The sequence below is a fragment of the Vigna unguiculata genome, chromosome 8, assembly GCF_037176805.1.
Source record: "Vigna unguiculata cultivar grain cowpea cultivar isolate G323 ecotype 2 chromosome 8, ASM3717680v1, whole genome shotgun sequence".
NCBI lineage: Eukaryota > Viridiplantae > Streptophyta > Magnoliopsida > Fabales > Fabaceae > Vigna > Vigna unguiculata.
This window is the reverse complement of record NC_140799.1, coordinates 23,352,842-23,372,502: the sequence shown is the minus strand read 5'-3', so window position 1 is coordinate 23,372,502 and position 19,661 is coordinate 23,352,842. Positions and strand designations below refer to the sequence as shown.

Below are 19,661 nucleotides of genomic sequence, written 5' to 3'. Positions count from 1 at the left end.
ACGATCCATAAAATTGACTAACCTATTTGAATTGTAAAACCTAATTCAAAAACCCGATCCGTAAACTTTGTTGGAAAAGTTGAAACGAAACCCAAGAAGTAAACTAGACCCGTAAACATAACGATTAAAATCGATCAATAAACTTGACCAGTAAAGTTGGCCCAAAAAGTTGACCCATAAACGCGGTTCGTAAATCTATCCAATAAACTCGATCGTGAAGTTGTCCCATAATGACCACCTCTACAATCAACTTTTAAAATCAACTGTAAACTCAAACACCAAACACGACTCGTCAAATCAACCTCAAAATTCGTCCTTATATAATACGTCCTTAATCACGACCCGTAAACTCGATCTTTAAACTCGACATGTAAAATCGATTCGTAAACTCCACCATCAAATTTGACCTTTAAAACACGACACCTAATCTCGATTTGTAAACCTAACTCGTAAATTCGCCAGTAGACTAGACTCGGAAACTCACTGGTAAAATCAAACCGTAAACTAGATCTCTAAACTGAACCCGAAAACTACACTTGTAAACTCAGCCAATACACTTGATCTGTAAACTCAACCTGACAACTTGAGTCATAAATTCGGCTAATAAACCTATTTTACAAACTCGAGCGATAAACACAAGACATACAATTGAATCATAAATTCGACGGTAAACTCAAACCGACAACATGAACCGTAACATTGACATAAAATTCGACCCCGTAAAATATAAGCCATAATCACGATCCGTAAACTTAACTAACCTATTCGAATTGTAAAATCTGATTCGTAAACTCGATCCGTAAACTTAGTTGGAAAATTTGAAACGAAACCCAAGAAGTAAACTAGACCCGTAAACATAATGAGTAAAGTCGATCCATATAAACCTGACCAGTCAAGTTGGCCTAAAAAGTCGACCCATAAACTCGGCTCGTAAATCTATCAAATAAACTCGATTGTAAAGTTGTCCCATAATGACCACCCCTACAATCAACCTCTAAATTCAACTGTAAACTCAAAACAGAAACATGGCTCGTAAAATCAACCTAAAAATTCGTCCTTATATAATACGTCCTTAATCACGAACCGCAAACTCGATCTTTAAACTTGACCTGTAAAATCGATTCGTAAACTACACCAGCAAATTTGATCTATAAAACACGACACCTAATCTTGATTTGTAAACCCAACTCGTAAATTCGCTAGTAGACTAGACTCAGAAACTCACTAGTAAACTCAAACTGACAACATGACCCGTAACATTGACATAAAATTCGACCCCGTAAAATATAAGCCATAATCACGATCCGTAAACTTGACTAACCTATTCAAATTGTAAAACTTGATTCGTAAACCCGAGCCGTAAACTTAGTTGAAAATTCGAAACGAAACCCGAGAAGTAAACTAGACACGTAAACATAACTAGTAAAGTCGACCCATAAACCTGAACCGTAAAGTCGGCCCGAAAACTCCACCCATAAGCTCGGCTCATAAACCTATCCAATGAACTCGATCGTAAAGTTGTCCCATATTGACCAACTCTACAATCAACTTGTAAATTCAACTGTACACTAAAAAACGAAACACAACTTGTAAAATCAACCCAAAAATTTGTCCTTATATAATAACTCCTTAATCACGACCCGCAAACTCGACCTTTAAACTCAACCTGTAAAATCGATTTGTAAACTCGACTAGCCAATTTTACCTATAAAACACGACACCTAATCTTGATTTGTAAACCCAACTCGTAAATTTGCTAGTAGACTAGACTCAGAAACTCACTAGTAAAATCAAACCGTAAACTGGATCTCTAAACTGAACCCAAAAATTACACTTGTAAACTCGGCCAGTACACTTGATCTGTAAACGCGACCTGACAACTTGAGTCTTAAAATTGGTCGGTAAACCTATTTTACAAACTCGAGCGATAAACACAAGACGTACAATTGAATCATAAATTCGACGGTAAACTCAAATCGACAACACGACCCGTAACATTGACATGATGGAAGATGCAAGTAACAACAACTTTGTAGAATTACTTTGTACTGTTAATACCACCCTCCAATGCCATCCGAGATTTGCTGAAATCCTAGAATTTAGAGCACTTTGTCAAGAAATAGAAGATATGCTTCTAAAGTTAGCCATTAGAGCTGAACAAATGTCAAAAGATTTAAATCAGCTATTGACAGACAAAGCTATGGAGGCCACCTTAGAAAAACTTATGAAGACAATAGTTGAGCAAAGGGATGAAATGATAATGTTAAGGAGCATGAATCAAAGGATTGAACAATTGAGCACTGATGTGAATGAGTACACGACTCAAATGTTAGATCAACCAACACTAGAATCACATCACACTGATATATCTACTGATAGATATAATGATGCTTATAGTAATATGTCTACTGATGGACATATCAATTTTGCTAAAGATGTTGCTGATGAAGAAATTGAAGATTCTCACACATACATATCTACTGATGGATATGTTGATAATGCTCAATATGAATATAATTTTTTATCTGTTAATGATGATATGAGTACAAATGATCTTTTTCATGAGCAAAGTTGTGAGAATAATACAATGGAGGAACCAAGTGAAGTTGAAGAGCCAACGATATTCGAAGATGCACCTGAAGCATCTACTATTGCAACTGACTTGGTTAATGATGAAGCAGCAAATTCAACTACTTCAAGTGAAGATTTTAGCTCACAAGATGAGATTAGAAGGATTACTGATGATCCGGTTAACCATCCGAATGCACCTGATGATGCTCAAATTGAGATGAAGCCACACACTTCACACATCAAGTTTATTGATGTGAATGATGAAAATAGATTTTTAGTGGTGATTTTTGTTGACTTGGTTGCGGAGCAAAAGTAAAGGTTGCTTCAAAAGGAAAAGAGGTTAGATTCAAATTCTTTTGAAAGCATTGTTGATAGAAAAGTTAAATTGCATGCATATTTGTTTTCTATTTCTAATTTTAGTGAAAAATTTAAAAAAAATTCAAAAATATGTGTTTTCATTTTTAGTTTTATAAAAATAAAAATGTAAAAATTAAAAAAAATGGTACAAGCTGATTTGTACTTTGTAAAATTAAAGAAAATAAATTTTGACATATGGTCAGATTGAGCCAAAAGTCATAAAACTTTCCGTTTCCTCCCCCAAAATAAGTCCATCAAGGACATTTTTTTTGAAATAAGTGTGGGTGAGATAAACTATAGGTAGGATTTTTTTTCTTTCTGTTTTTCAATTTTTTGTTTTTGTTTTCATTAAAAAAATTGTGATTTTGAGAAAATTGTGAAAGTATTAACTTTTTACTAAGTGAAACTTTTAAACAATATGTCTCATAAGAAATCCACCAAAATTATTATCCTGCTTTCAATAAAACATATTGACATTGGATTTTGGATTTGATTCAATAATTGGGATGATCATAATTCTAGAAAAATAAAGGTTTTGTTGATATGAGTGGTTTGTTTCTATGAATTGCTAATTGAGTTGATTTGAGAATTTCTTGATTGAATCTTTTGTGAAAGAGTTTGACCTTGTGAGTCTTGAGCCTTAATGCAAAGGATGGACCGCCATGTGCCATTCCTATTTTTTCTTTAGTGACTTGCTCATGCTTGTATATACTCAAATATTTAGCTTGATTCTTTTATTTTGCAACTTAGGTGAATATGCATGATTTGATATGACTGAGGCATTTCTTGTTTCTAGCTACTTGGCCAAATAAGCCCACCTTGATATTAATCCATTGGTAGCCCCTTTGAGCTTTAAACATCTTTTTTCTTGTTTTAAGCCCATTGTAAACCCTTAAAAAGAAAAAGACCATGTTTTTTCTTATCTTAGGAAGAAAGAAAGGAGCTAGTGGATTATGATAGGATTGGTCGAGGAATAAAGTGTGTGGGTGAGTACCTCACCCACAAATTAATAAAAATGGCAAAATGAAAAATTGTTGATGAAAAAGTGTTGAAATGAAAAAAATAATTGCTTTCTTAAAAAAAAAGAGAGCAACAAAGAGCAATAAACGAAAAAGAGTTGTTTTCGAAATTATGCTTCATTATTCTTCCTACATTACTATTTCAAAAACCTAAAACTCCTAAAATTTTTCCTACCTTTGCCTTGGCCCCATTATAACCTGTAAAAAAGTCCTCATGATCTTTGAATGTATGTTTTCTGAAAGTTTGTGAATATTAGAGTCTTGTTAAGTATTACGGGTGTTTACTTGCATGACTATTTTGAGTGAAAACACAAGCCAAAACACTTGAGCGAATTTTAGTAAGAATAGTAAAAATGGCCAAATGGATTTACCAAACAACACCTTAGCTCTCGGCCAAACTGATTTTTGTCATGAAAATACTTTTTCTTTTCAAAACTAGGTATTTAAGATGATGAGAAGGATATTTTAGGGTGTCTTGAACACTTAGTTCCTCAAAATTAGGTCAAAATCAATTTCAAGGAGCATACAACAACACAAGCATAGATCTCATGCGATATCTCAAATACTTAGAAACAAGAACAAGAAAACTCAAAGAGCATATGACAAGAGACTCAAAAGTAGCTAGGAACATTTTAAGAAGACTTTCAACATGTGAAGAAAATTTTTGGCATGGTAACAACTTAGTAAGCTCACGACCAAAGGAAAAATAAGCACCAAAATTTCATGTTTTCACTTCACCAAGCAACATATATCAAGAGATAGAGTTTTTGGATACTTTAACCTCAAGTGAAGTGGAAAAATTATGTGCACGCCATCTTGAACACCACAAGGCCGATAGGTCTCCAAGCCAAACAAGCCACCAAAAACAAAGGTTAGCATAAGAAAAACACCATATTCAAGATAACCTAGGCTCTAGATACCAAATGATGAAGGATTATCTTGTTTTCTTTTAGAGTTATGAATATGGTGAAGTCGTTTAAGAAAGCTTTTTGAAAATTCTCACTAGACATTAAGATAGCAAGTTATCTATATGTGAAGGTTCATTTCTTAAGCTCATGAAAGGAAGAAGAGAATTGGGTTCAAGCTTAAAACACACACGAATTTAACAACACTTAAAGAGCAAAATGAAAGAAGAAACAGTAAAAATGGAAAGCATAGAAGATGAGCAATGGATGAAGCACGCCACTCATAGGGGGATCTAAGCCAACCAAACCCTAGAGATGAGTGATAGTGCCGCCACTTGCAAGCAAGATAAGGCAAAGGTGAGATCACTTCTAGGAAGGAGAGCTCACGACAATGGTGGTTGAAACACAAAGTTTATAACAACAAATGATCAACCCTTTTACAAGATAAGGAGCACCCTTTAAAAAGAAGTTCATAGGGGTCCTTTAGCAAATACATAATCATGAAAAGGATTAACTAGCAAACCCTAAAAACCTAAGCTAGGATAATTCTCAGCCAAAGTGAATGAATGTGGTTGGTGGAAGCATTTCCATGAGGATTCTAGGCCAAAAGAGGAAGGAGACCAAGTAGTCTTCTAAGGAATAAACCAAAAAGGCAAAAGGAGATAAGGTACATGTCTACTTTTGCTTTTACTTTATGCTTTTTTGCTTTCCCTTCTCTTCCACATCATCCATATGCTCCAATCACCATGTGCCACCTAGCATGCTCTACTTTCTCTTAATTACCTACAAAATAAGACAAACAAAGATTAGCATGTTGGTTTAAGTTAATCTAATCTTGATCAAAGGTCAACTTTGGGTCAAAGTCAACAAGTCAACCAAAATAGTCAACTAAAAACCAACTTAGGGAATTCAAACTAAAGTGATGCAAAACAAAGATAAAGGTGATGAAATAGAAGACTCCCCTCTAGACATGCTTCTAGTGATCTTTCTTGAGGGAGCTTCTATGGAGGTGTCATGGTTGGTCACGCCTTCATCAAGTTGTGTTCCTTGGAGTTCGCTGGTGAATTTTTTTGTGCGAATTGGGTTAGTGGGCAGGGTTTCCTCATTTGAATTGGGTGAGGGGGAACATTTTAATGTGTGTAAGGGAGAGTTGATAGGAATCAAAGGCAAATAATTTATTATAACTGTGAAATGGGGTAATGGTAAGGGTGGGAGTGGGTGCACATTGTATTGCAAATCGATATCAGATCATAATGTCACATGAAGAGTAGGAAAGGAACTTTATTTGAAGAATAACTAAAGAATAGTTAAGAATAGATAATAAATGAGATAACATTTAGGTAAATTAGAGATTTTGCTTGGACGACAATGATAATATTTCTTATATTGGGATAGTTGTGTAACTTACGATGGTAGTGTTAAGTTTAGCGAATAGTGACATGTTTCAATTAACAAATGTAAGAGGGTATGGTATGCATAGTAAGGATTGATTTAGTGACATGATTAATTGTTCGTCTGGTAATCTAGATATGGAACTGTGCTTAGAGTACTATATTTGTACTACAATTTTTGGTGTGTTGTATGATTGAAGTCCTTTGGAATCTGTTTAAGTGCCAAAAACCAGTAGCAGTTGCGCTACTAGTATGGCGCCTAGCGGCGGGTAACGAGCTGCCAGGTAGTAAGATCGCAAAACAGTGGTAGTAGCCACTAATTAGGAGTGGCGCCTGGCGGCAGGTTTGGGTCTACAAGGCGATGACGGAGCAGCGCAACTCCTGTTTGGCGCTTGACGCCTAGTAGTGAGGGTTGTCCGCTAGGCGGTCTGGAACCAATTTCGCCTGGTGGTGTTTTAGGTTGCGCCGGGTGAAATTCGCTGTTGTGATTTTTGTTGTTGTAGTGATCCGTGAACTTGAAGGGCTAAGTTCACATACCTTGGTGTTTGGGCTTGAAGGACTAAGTCCAATAAGGGTCTGGGATGTGCTTGGTGGTGGGACGCATGATGGGCATGGAATTAGTTAAGTTTTCGTCGGCTGCTAATGGGCGAGGAGTCCTTAGTATGCTGATTACATGCGTCGAACGCACGATGAGCAAGGAACAATTATGTTCCCGTTGGCTGCTATTGGGCGAGGAGTCCATAGTATGGTGATTGCGTGCGTGCCAGGGTTCGAGCGAGGAAGGCTTGGATGTTTTGCTACATGCGAGGAGTCTGTGGGACAAGACTATGAGCGTGATAGGCTCGTAGGGTTGGACCACGAAAGGGTTAGTTTCGTGGGAGTACAATAAAGTCCCAAGACCTAGATTCATGCATATGACTCATGAAGGACTATGAGATCAGGGATGGGTGATTTTGAAATAATGAAATATTTACATAAGATTTATTTTCTTTGGGATGGGTGTCATATTTATGTTATATATGTGCATAGCTCACCCTATCTGTTTGTGTATGGCGATGATCGGATAACTTGTTATCCGGAAGTAGATGATTTGATTGGTGAGCCAGGAGATGCTTGAGTTCAGAGAACGGGATTATATGGGGATTTGAAGACTTTTAATCTTTTTATATTTTCATGTTTCGAACCGTTGCCATTTCGGTTATTTTATGATTGTAATAAATTAGTTTTTTTTTAAATCGCGGATATTTATAATGTATGCGATTCCATGGTTTTAATTTTCCTGCGTTTTTGGGAAAGTATGGTTATAAATGAGGTTTGACAGTTGATAATTGTTTATTTATTTTTCTATATATTTTTTAAAAATAATATTCCTTAGGGATGTTACAACATGAAACACTAAAAGATTGAATGCCGTAAACCTTATCCTCTTTGATTTCATATTGAAATTTGTATATCGGTGTGTGTCTAACAAACGCATGGATTAGGACACCCTACAAAAACAATTTCATATATGACATAATAATATCATATTGTAACTATAACAATAACGAAAAGTAAGAAAATGACAGGCGTTTATACAATCTCCATGGAAAATGGAGATTTTCCTTTTGTGTAATCTTCAACAAACCATAACCTTACCACTCTTGCAACGATATTCCAGCTTTCCTTCTCCAGGTTCAGTTCTTGTAATAACTAGATTTGTTTTTGCAAAGCAGACATGGTGTAAGGAAAATGGGAAATTAGACAATAGTGAACAAAAGAAGGTATGGATAAATGTATTTGTAAAGAACCTAAAAACATAAGAATGGTCTGATGTATTTGTAGAGATAATACATTAAAACTAAAACCATATGCATGTTGTGGTTTTGGTTACACAAATTCAGTAAAAATCGGGAAAAGCAATTGTCAAACATATGAAGAGGACAGAAGAAAGAAAAACACCTTTTTTCAAATGCCTAAAGATTCATTCAAACCAAAACCATACGCATACTCTGGTTTTGGTTTCCCAAATTGAGTAAAATTTGGGAAAAGCAACTAGTCAAACATATGAAGACTAGAGAAAATAACAAAAACTCTTTTTCACACGGCTCAATGTTGTGGAATAAAAGGAAAATATGACAGAGAGCAGAAGAAAAATAAAAGTCGCTGGATATTTAAATTCTTGCAAAAGAATGAAACATAATTTAAAAAATGAAATAAAAATCTGATTTGAAATAAAGATCTTGTTTGAAGGTTTGAAGAAAAGGAAATATGAAGACAAAGAGAAGAAAAAGGAAAAAGAAAAACAAAATTATGAATAGAACATAAAGCTGAAAAAGGAAAGAAGTGACATGATGCAGTCATGTAACTTTTTTATATCATATAAGAAGATAAAGGAAAGAAGTGACATGATGTTGTCATGTACATTTTTTATTGTTTTAGTTAACTGAGGACTCCAACATAAAATATAGGAAAACCTACATAAAATAAATGAATAATAAGGTTAGAAATAAATTAAATGGTTGAATTAAATAATTAAAAGATAGTTATTTTAAATTAATAATCAAATTATATTTCAAACAAATTATAGAGATTGTCAAACTCTGTTGCTTTTTATCGTGATATTTACTTTCTTAGACATATATACAATTTGATGTATTTATAGTAAAATTAAATTAAATATGACAATTAGAGTTATTGTTGGGTACAATGATAGCATGGTCATATTTTGTCTAATTCAATGTCAAGCAAATACATACTCATTTAATTGATGTTTTTCAATCTCATGGACAACAACTTTTGTTCTTGCTTTAAGCTCGTCAAGCATGACCATGAGCATAGCAGCTGGCCATCTTTTTTGCATAAAATTGCAACCAACATTCTCTCTTTTGCATAAAAAAACATTACTTGCTTTGTCTTGAATTCCAACACTGCTTGAGACATCAGATCCACCTTGGGTTCCAATCAACAAATCTGAGTAAGTCCTTTTAAAAAAATCAAAAGCAATACAGAAATCAAACATATAAAAATAAATTTGTACGGATTTAAGTGCATAACTTGGAAATCCAGAAAAACTAAGATCACAGAAAGTAAGAACATTTTAAAACTACTTAAAAATTAATATAGTTACTTCTAATACAATACAATAACATTAACAACTAAGAAATCAACAACCATCAACCATGAATGTGAAAAAGAATTTAATTTCAGGACAATAAAAGATGAACATAATGAGTTGAAGCAAAATTAAAATGATATCTTTGAATCAACAATACAACAATAAGAAGAAAAATGATGGAAGAAGATGAAAAAAATATCAGATTATACACACATGTACTTAGATAATGGAATACTCGCCTCAAAATGGATAATGGAATTCTCTGTAACATAATTTAAAAATATCAGTTTCATAAAACACATAAAAATTAATGAAAATTATGAATATGAATGCATTTAAACAAAACTCAATGAGTTCCAATGAGTTCCAACTTCAAACTAAACTCATCAATGTCATTTTGTGCATAATTCTGTGATGTGTTTGAGACAGAAAAGGTAAACGTGATTTCATATTAGGGTATCTTCTTCGACCTTGCATCCTGTATATCAATCTCAAAAACCTACAAATTAGGTAAAAAAATTTGAAATCATGAATATGGTGATGAGAATAAAGTTAAAGAAATGTGAAATAATCACTCAAAATGTGAAATCATCCTGTATAACAATGTTCTTCGTCATTCTGTTCACTGAAGGCGTACCCAAAACGCAAAAAGCAAATAAAGATAAAGAAAACATAAAAGAAATAAACTGTGAAAGCATAATCAAAACCTGATCTTTGGACTTGACGACTTTTCCGATCATCTCCTTTGTTAGTGAAAGCATAACCAAATCATAAACAACAACAAAGATAGAAAAAACACAAAAATAATCATGTAAACAAAAAACACCAAAACCTTACGAAGTAGTGGTCGAATATGATGAAAATCAGAAAATACAGTGTACACATTTCGTACAACATTTCCTTGATGACCGGAAAGTAACAGATTATGAATGCCTTTATATCTTTTTCGAACTTGCATCCTGTATATGAATCTGAAAAAGCGAGAAATAAACCCTAAAAAATGTGAAATCATGAAAAATAAAAACCATAACCAAATCAAAAACAAAAATGATGATAGAAAAAAAATAAAGGGTAAGGTAGGGTTTCATTGATGATTGGAGAGTAACAAAAGTTAGGGTTTCAGATGATCGTGTTGTAAGAGAAAGGTAGGATTTCAGTGTTGAATATATAGGGTTTTGTTGATGATCGGAGTGATGAATATGGACGGTTTCAGTGAGGCAACGTAAGGTGTGAGGCAACATAGGGTGTGGGTGAGAGAAAAGTGAAAAAATGGAGGCACAGATGGTGACGACAGAGAGTGAGAGAATAGTTGAGTGTGTGTGAGTGAGAGCAAAGTAAAAAAATGGAGGCAGAAGATGGTGACCACATAGAGTGGAGAAGAGTTGAGTGTAAAAGAATTAGGGTTTAAAAAATGCATTGACACGTGTCATCACCAGACGTTGCCACTTGTAAAAAAATAGTGTTTGAACTTTCTATTTTGAGTTAATTATGTGTGTTTTGCTTTTTGTGATTGATGGAAAAACTTACTATTTGTGCTACTGAATTGTATTATTAATAGATATATAATAAATATATAATTATTATTATATTATTATTATTATATGATTCCAAATTAAAATTCTATATATTAAAGTTATTTACATAAAAAAATTTATAAATTATTATAATCACAATAATTCAAACCTAGAATTCATTCATTACAAACACAATAATAATAAAATACGAGTCTGAAATCGTAAAGCCTAAATTAGATAGCATTGGCATATAAATATTGTTTCATACTACATGCCCTTTTGTTCGGGGGTGAAGTTAAGGCAACAGCTGAGATGGTGCAGATATCACAAGTGAAAAATGATTGGCACTGTACAGAATTTGAAAAAATAAAAAGGAAAAAGGGTGAAAAGGTGTCCAGACTCAAGTATATTTGGAAGGAACAGCCTCTTATGAATACAAGAGTTCCCGGATGGTGTTGTAGAGATGTAGCTCTGAGTTGAAAAAGAAAAATTCCTTATTGGAGGATTGGAGAAGCATTTTTTATTCTGTATTTGATCTTATGAGGTGAATGGTAGTTGTTTAGCTCCTCGCTCCAATGCATCTCTCCACATTCTGTATCTCACCCCAAGCTTATCATAGGGTACTGGAAAATTCCATACATTTACACCATCGTTCATTCGTTCCTGTTGCCCCACCATTACCCGCAGATCCTCATTTATAACCTTTTAGTAAATGAACATCAAAACACCGATTAGTACAACATGGAGAAGGAAAAGGTAACATTTGTTTAAGGACAAACTTACATAAACTCTTTCATGTTCTTGTTATTAACTTTGTCTATTTAAATGATGTCATGTGTTTCTTTTCTTTGCAACCTACTGCTATCCACATATAGGTCGAGAACATGATAAGTCATAATGAGAACACGATCACTGTACTAAACTTATGCCCTTTTATTTAACTAGAGAATTGTACTTTAATAAATAATCAATACTAAAAATTCAAATCACATTAAATAGTGTTATATGAAGAATAATGACAGATTTTTAAGATTTCCTAGAGGCAAATGCACATTATGGATTATGGGAGCAAGATTTTTTATTTCGCGATTTTTTATTTTATTTTTTAATATATAAAAAATATAGTTTTTTCCCACTTTCTCGTATTACAACTGTGATCAAAGTAAAGCATTTTGTATTTCCTATTTCAAAATATAATTACTTTGTAAAACCTTTTGATATTTTACTTTTGTGAAAATGTTATAATTATACTTTATTCCCACGTAGAGAAGTTTTGCTAGTGTATCCTAAGTATGTTTGAATAACCCAATTTATGACGATATCTGCAGAAAAAGCTGGTAGTCCTCTGGACATAATTTCATTTTGGGTAAATAATTTTATTAGTCTCTAATATATTAAATTTTTTCGAATGGATCCTGAAAGCGAGGAAATTCCAAATAAACCCCTGAAATTATGACTGTTTTATTTAAGTCCTTAAACTTAATTTATTACTGTCATTTTGGTCCGAAAGATTATCACTTAAATTACACGTTAGACCAGGGCCGGATTGAAGCCTTGAAGCTTTTATTAATTTCTTTTGGTTAAAGACAATAAGCACGCCTAACCCTTCCTACCCTTTTTATCTTCTTCTGTTCTTCCGCCCTAACTCAAACCTAGTTATCGAACATAGTTAAATATAAATTCATTGTTCGAAAAAACTCTACCTGGTCTGCGAAATGCCTCCATAGATACTGAATAAAAGGTATACGCTTAAGCAGGGGAGCGAAATCCAGTGACATTCTATATAGCAATCTTGTCTTTTGTTTCGAAGATGGTAAACAGACATGAAGTTGGTGCAGGTGCGTTGAACACTCTTTGGTACTGGTATTTTGTCCCCCCAGTTTCCCAGGCTTTGAAATTCCAATGGTTGATAAAACCATGCAAGGTGGTCGAAACTCCATATCAATAGGATAAGGGTCCCAGTATCCATGCAGGCCAGATGCAGGTGTCAAAAACTTCACCAAGCTGCAAGTTCAAATTCATGCAAGGAGAATGAATAAGCTAGAGAATTAATATTTCAGACATATAACAGAAAGCTGAAATATTCCATTCATAAGCAATGCAAGATAAAAGTGTTACTACAGTATGATATTTAGCTATTAACCCCAGAAAAATACCACTTTCCAATGCATTTGCCATAAAATTGACAATGGAAGACTTCGAAGAGGGCATTGTTACAGCATAATGTATATCTTCAAGAACACTCCAAGTCTTTACTCAGTAATCATTTTTGCTTTGTCCTAGTGTATACTAGATGCGTAAAATTTAAAGGGAAGTTGTAGGAAAGGGAAAGAGGATTTTGATCAATTTGAACGAATCTGAATTGAAACATCCCCCAAAAGCATTTTGATCCCTTAATCACTTGTTGTATCTTCCGGATGACAATTGCTTTTAGTTTTTAATGGTATAGACCAAACAAACCTGGGAACACTCCATCCCTTAGCGAATGTTGAAGTGTGAGTAAAAGGGGCATGGGCAAGATCCAAAAGATTGTCCAAAAGTAAACCATGTTCGATTGGAAGTTCCATCACAATCTGTATGTACGAAGTGAAGAGCAACCAAGTAAGAAGTCACATGATTTTTTTTTTTAATCAATCATATAATTTTAATTATTTATCTTGCATTGAAGACAACACCTAGTGGAACAGATTCTATCCATAACGTACCTCAGCATGGATTTCAAATCCTGAAGGCGGTAGTAAAGATGGAAGGGTAGCTGTTGGTGGGTCATTTCCAGGCCAAATCCAGATCATTCCCTCCTTTTCAAAGCATGGAACTGACTTTATTTTCACATTTAGAAGTCGAGTAGATGGCATTTTTTCACATTTTCCATCAGTGGTATATTCCCAGCCTGATATCCAACCATTTGGTAATTTTAGAGTCTGTAAATTTCAGTGTACATCTGTAGGCTATATCGTGTCTTGTGAAATTACAGGCAAATTGTCAAGTATCAACAAGTGCAAACAACTCATACATAGGACATAATAATTTGTTCCAGTGATGACTAACCGTGGTAGGGGCATTGGATACGACCCTCATTTACTGAACCAAGGTGCAGAGGACAGGCTCTGTGTGCACAAGTATTCTGGACACATCCAGGCTGTCCATCTTTCCCTCTGAAGATAACCCATGGTTCCTCAAAACATTCTATTGGGATCTGAGACAGAAAAAAAGGCAAACACGCTACTCAGAATTCACATTTTAGCTTAGACCATGTCTATCTTTCACCGGACATCACCTCGTTACCCCCAAGAAAAACTGAAAACAACAACAGAGAAGCGATAAAATAGAAAAAAAAAAAAAGTAATATGAAATATTGAAACGTTTATATTTTCTACCACTCAATGTGTCACAAAAAGACATTTAGTAGCCAACATGGGTATAGTCAAATGGGGAGATTAGGATAGAAACCTTAAATTCAGCTCTATAATAGTTGAGAAAAAGAAAGAGGCAGCCATATCAATCTGAACATATGTCAAATCTTCATTTTGTTTGATTGAAATTGACTACACAAGAATAGTAAGTATATGATAGATATTTTTCCAGAAAAGAGAGAGACAGTTAGACACATACGCACATACCATGGTATCATCCTTTAGGTCCCTGGAGAAAGTAACAGGATACCAGAAATTCTTCAAGTGGGGATGGTATGACTGAACTGGGCCTGATATGTTCAAGCTTTTCCGTGGCTGCCTTCTCTTTTCTGTAACTGGAGAATTAGCAGATGTACTGGGAGAAGATGATGTTTGGGCAATTTCAGCTGTGCTTCTGTCTAGTAACAGCCTATCATTTACCAATTCTTCCATGTAAGCAAGCTTATCTAAAGCAGTGGTAACCCTTGCTTCAGATATATGAACCTGTTTTATTCATTTACATAAATTTAATGGCAGATGAGTAACGAATTGACAAGTTTCTGCCAAGTTAGATCAATTAAAAAAGAACTCAGTTTCACGTTGTGTTGAGTGGTTTATCACAGCTAAAATTCTATACCTGTCTGTGTGCATGTGCTAATTCATCCTGCAACCCAGCTAGCTCCTTTTTCAAGGTGCCAATCGATTTATATTCACGAGCTAGAGGATTCAGAACTTCAACCACCTAAGCTCATAATTTTAAAGGAGTAAATCAACACATGGTGGAAAATGATTAGCTCAACGAGTAAAAGGGTAAAAGGGCGTGTAAACAAAAACCATATTGTACTAACACTCCAGTGACCAAGATTATAAATGTTAAAATTCTAAACATCAGCAAACATCATAATTCATTCAGGCATCAAACTAATTCTATACAGCAATAACATAAAATGAAACCGGTTGAAACCTTTTCATGGAGGAGCATGATTGAGAGCACATCTTGCCGAGCTCGCCAGTCTAAGTACTGAATATCATGTCTTGCCACTTCCAGGGCCTGATATATATCCAAAACCTTCCCTTTATTATGTGGAATCTTTGATCTTGGATCCTCAACATCAAACAGCGCACCCCATGCATTTTTCTTGTCTTCTTCTCCAAATACAGCAAACACCTTAAATCTACATTTCAAATCCTGAAATTTGACATGCCCCAAAAACTTTAAGCTAGAGAATACAGTAATCAGAAAATCAAGCCCTTTTGAAGGAAAAACCTGCTAATATTAACAACTATAGATAACGGTTTAACAAGAGGAACACGTACGCAACCACTGCTAACAAACCAAGCCTTTATTAAACAATGCATATTAATGCATTTTACCGATCATTATACTTCAAGCTACAATTGAGCCTACACTAAATACACATGCCAACTTCTAATCTTCAACTCAATTGTGCACATACAACAAAAAAGAAAAAAAGAAAAAAAATCTAAAGAAGACTAGGATCAACAAATTTCTCTCCATGTCTACTTTGTACTTCCAAGGGTAGAAGTTAAACATGGTAAACTAAGTTCACTTTATTTAAATGTATACACTTGAACGAGAAAACAATTTAACATCACCATTCAATCACAAACAATCGTTGCAAATAATGATTGGTCCAACTTTTATGATAACTATAGTAGCCTTTTTTTGTTAAATAACTAACTTAAACTTTACTTTTACCATCACCTTAATTAAAAGAAGGCAGCTAAGTAAAGTACAAGAAAACACACGTAGAAGAAGAACGTTACCCGTCTTGTGTCAAATTTGGAAGCTCTAAGGAAAATTGGAAGAGAGAGAGCTGAAGCAGTGAAGATCGCATTCATGGTGGAGAAGAAGGGAGAGTGGGCGTGAAGAAGAGAAGAGAACCATGAGAAGACATTGACGAGGGAGATTTAACATGAGGATTTTGTTGATAAGAGGTTGGTGTTGCGCGCGATCTCGCTTTGCCTTCCGTGGAGCGCCACGTGGACTCTTGGTTGCACACGTGGCGGCTGTTTCTTCCACATGCTTCTCGAACTATCTTGCCAGCGCAGGCCCACACTATCCTTACCGCGCTCTGTTTTTTGTCCTTCCTAGGATTTTGATTTGCTGAAAGAAAAATAAAAAGAAAGTGTGGCATTAATTGCGGCCAAAGATTTTTGCACAGGGAACACTGGAAAAGTCCTTCGCCATATGTGTGTGGTTGTGCTGTGCCTACGGCGATTTACTTTGGAGTTTCCAAGGTCACAAAGAGAGATATTTTAAGGGCCCAAATATTCTTGTATATTATTCCCTTAATTACACTTAGTATGTTCCAATTTTTAATATTTTTTAAAAAGTTGGTATTACTTTTTTCTTGTGATAATTTATTTTCAATTTTGTCTAACATTATAGATACTTTTAATCTGTTTTTCTTAAGAACTAATTAACCTAATTCTTTACTATCGCATATAATTTGCAATTCACACTTTTTCACATTGTTATTATCAATTTTACAGAAGAAATATATCCACTTATTTTTTTAAATAGTGAGACCGATAAACATAACAAAATTGAAGATATATTTACTGTGTTTTAATTATTTCTTTTAAATAATCTTAATTAATTAAGGTACTTTGTTAAAATATTAATAAATATTTGAAATATATATTAGTTTTTTTTGTTAATATATTTTTCTTTAATGAACACATGTTAGACATCGATATATTTTAATATTACAAAGCACATATAATATTTGTTATTACGTAAATTCTTTTATTAAAAAAATAAATTTTATTAAAAAGAATAAATAAATAAATAAAATACAAAATATGAGGAATTAAATCAAATCTATAAAATACAAATGCAATGACAAGAAACTATAAACAGTCCGAAGCATAAGCAATTAATAAATATCTATTATGGAAAACAAATCCAAAATAATAATAGTAAAAGGCATAACATAATACCATTTATACATATTTCTAAATTGATCAGCAGCATAACTATTTATTTCTCTAAAAATGTGTGATACTTTAAACTGGATATGACTGTAAACGTGAAAACATCAGTTAAGTAGAAATTGCTTAACATATTTCGGATGAATCACATTCCGGTCAAAGTTTCATACACTAATATTCTAAGTATGCTCTAGAAAAAAAAAAAAAAAATATATATATATATATATATATATATATAATCTCTATACAAAAGAGAATTTTAAATCCTTAAAGAATAATAGAAATTACTAATATATTATTGTATACAAACTCTAAAAGTCTCACAAGTAGCCAAATTAATTCATCATCTAGTCAGTCTATCAAGATGATGAGTTACTCTTGTTGATTATAAAAGAACAATGTGTTTGTGTTAAGTTGTTTAAGAAAATCTTGAAAAGATCCTCGCTGAATATTAAGATAACAATGTTATCTAGATATGAAGCTTTGCTTCAAGAAGGTCAACTAGAAAGAAGGGAAGAGGTTAATGTAATGAGGCTCTAGAAAGGGGGGAATGAATCTAGCATGTAAACAAATTCAAACTTTACGCGCACAAACAACCAAGCAAACAAGCAAACTATTAAAAGTAAAAAGTAGGGATAAAGACAATGCACACAAGAGATTTATATTGATTCACATATACTTGAGGCTATGTCTAGTATCTTAAGCAACTTGCTTAAGAAATTTCACTAATCAACACCTTTGACGAGCAACGAGTATCACTCTCCAAGTTATATGAGTTTCAACCTCTCCAAGTATCCTTCTCAATCTCCTCCTGAGATGAAAAACTCTTAATTACAATGACTAATTTGAAAACACTCTTACAGCAGGAGTGTATCGTAAGACTCAAACAAATTAAATAAATAAATAAATAAATATTTATTTAATTAATGTGAGGGCGGGAACCCCTAAGTTAATAAATGTGGAGAGAGAAGACAAAGAACAATGTTAGCTCAAGTGGTTGAGAGTACTTGGTCATCTTAAGAGCACTTAGCTTCAAGTGCTTTCTATGCCATTTGTGTGTTAAAGTAATTGTTTTATTCTTTTGAGAGTATGTGTGGTCATGGTTGTTGGAACAAGAAAGCTTGAAGCAAATAATTAATAAAGCCATGTGGATGAAGATTATAGGTGTTTGATGAAGATCCACTTGAAGATTAAGTTTTAGTGTATTAAATTTGAAAATAACATGTTAAATGTAATTTTTTTGTTGTTATATCATGTTGGTATGCTATATGGCATAGATTAGATGTCTTGTGTACCTTAGTATGTCTCTTTTAATATCTTAAAATGGGTTTTAGCAGGTTAAAAGGCTTGTAGTATATAGTTTCTAGTAGGAAGGCATTTAGTCAGGTTAAAAGGCTTGTAGTATATAGTTTCTGGTATGAAGGCATTCAATAATTTGAATTATTTTTCAATCGACTGATTTCACTATCAAGTGAAATCAACTGACTTTACGGAATATTCAATCGATTGTTTTCACTTAAACCAAACTATATATGCTGTGTTTTTTAGAGCAGAGGTACAAATCTGAGTTTTTGAGCACGAAACTTTGTCATTCTTCTATGGAAAACTCTCTCTCTTTGCAATACACAGCTGCAAATCGTGGTTTGAAGATCTTGGTTAATCTTGGAGGCATTTTGGTTTGTGAGTAGCTTGAAGAACACATGTATGGTTGGGTAGGGACAACCACCATTAGGTTTGGATGTTTTTATGCCTCTGGTTGGTTTGCCTGATGTGATTTCAGGTCTATAAGTGTGATTCTTACAGGGTGTGTGTCTAGATTTTTGTGTGAGTAAAAAATCTTGTGTGTTTCCTTTTCAAAAGTATAACCTTGGTATGTGATTTGTAAAACTTTTGAATATAGTGCAAACCAGGCTCAAGTTGTTATGGTAAACTAGATGTAGCTTTGTGATTGAGTGAACTAGTATAAAAACAACTATGCAATTCTCTCTCCCTTATCTCACTCACTTTGAATCTCTTTAAAAACTCAAAAACCAAGCAATTCGTTCTTTGGTGTGATTTAATGCGTTCTTGTATAATTTGAGGTTATATACTTGTTAAAAATATTGATTAGTCTTGTATGTAAAAGATTGTTATTTGAGTTAAATCTGCGAATTCTGCATTTTGCATAAATGTCGAGATTTTAGCTGCATGATTTGTCTTTTTAATCTCTTGTTTCATAGTTCAAGAATAAATTAATCTGTTGTTTTATGTTTTAATCGATTAACGGTGTACTAGTCTACTACTTTTACATCCTAACTTTTCAATCTATTTGATTCAATTGAAAAGAGGTTTAAGCTTTCGAAAAAGTTTTATAAAGCTAATTCAACCCCCATTTATTGGCTTAAATCACCATTTCAAAACTAACAATTGGTATCTAGAGCAACGTTCTTAAAAGGTATTCAAGTTTGATAAAAAAAT

General features: G+C 33.7%; 1 protein-coding gene across 1 annotated transcript; it reads right to left on the bottom strand.

The window, feature by feature from the left end:
- Window positions 1-11,068: 11,068 nt before the first annotated feature.
- CH1 (Pheophorbide a oxygenase family protein with Rieske 2Fe-2S domain-containing protein) lies at window positions 11,069-16,212 on the bottom strand. Its single transcript, XM_028085017.2, has 9 exons — window positions 16,035-16,212; window positions 15,211-15,435; window positions 14,884-14,988; window positions 14,475-14,750; window positions 13,903-14,050; window positions 13,560-13,744; window positions 13,315-13,427; window positions 12,558-12,858; window positions 11,069-11,556 (listed from the first exon to the last, which is right to left on the bottom strand). The coding sequence occupies exons 1-9, from the start codon at window positions 16,107-16,109 to the stop codon at window positions 11,392-11,394; spliced, it is 1,593 nt and encodes a 530-aa protein (XP_027940818.1). The 5' UTR covers window positions 16,110-16,212; the 3' UTR covers window positions 11,069-11,391.
- Window positions 16,213-19,661: the final 3,449 nt, after the last annotated feature.

Excerpts from the sequence above, each read along its gene's own strand:
- CH1 (XM_028085017.2), bottom strand. The coding sequence starts at position 16,109 with ATGAATGCGATCTTCACTGCTTCAGCTCTCTCTCTTCCAATTTTCCTT. Across the intron at positions 14,751-14,883 it reads TAGCACATGCACACAGACAG|GTTCATATATCTGAAGCAAG; the intron begins GTATAGAATTTT and ends TGAATAAAACAG. Across the intron at positions 14,051-14,474 it reads ACCTAAAGGATGATACCATG|ATCCCAATAGAATGTTTTGA; the intron begins GTATGTGCGTAT and ends TTTCTGTCTCAG.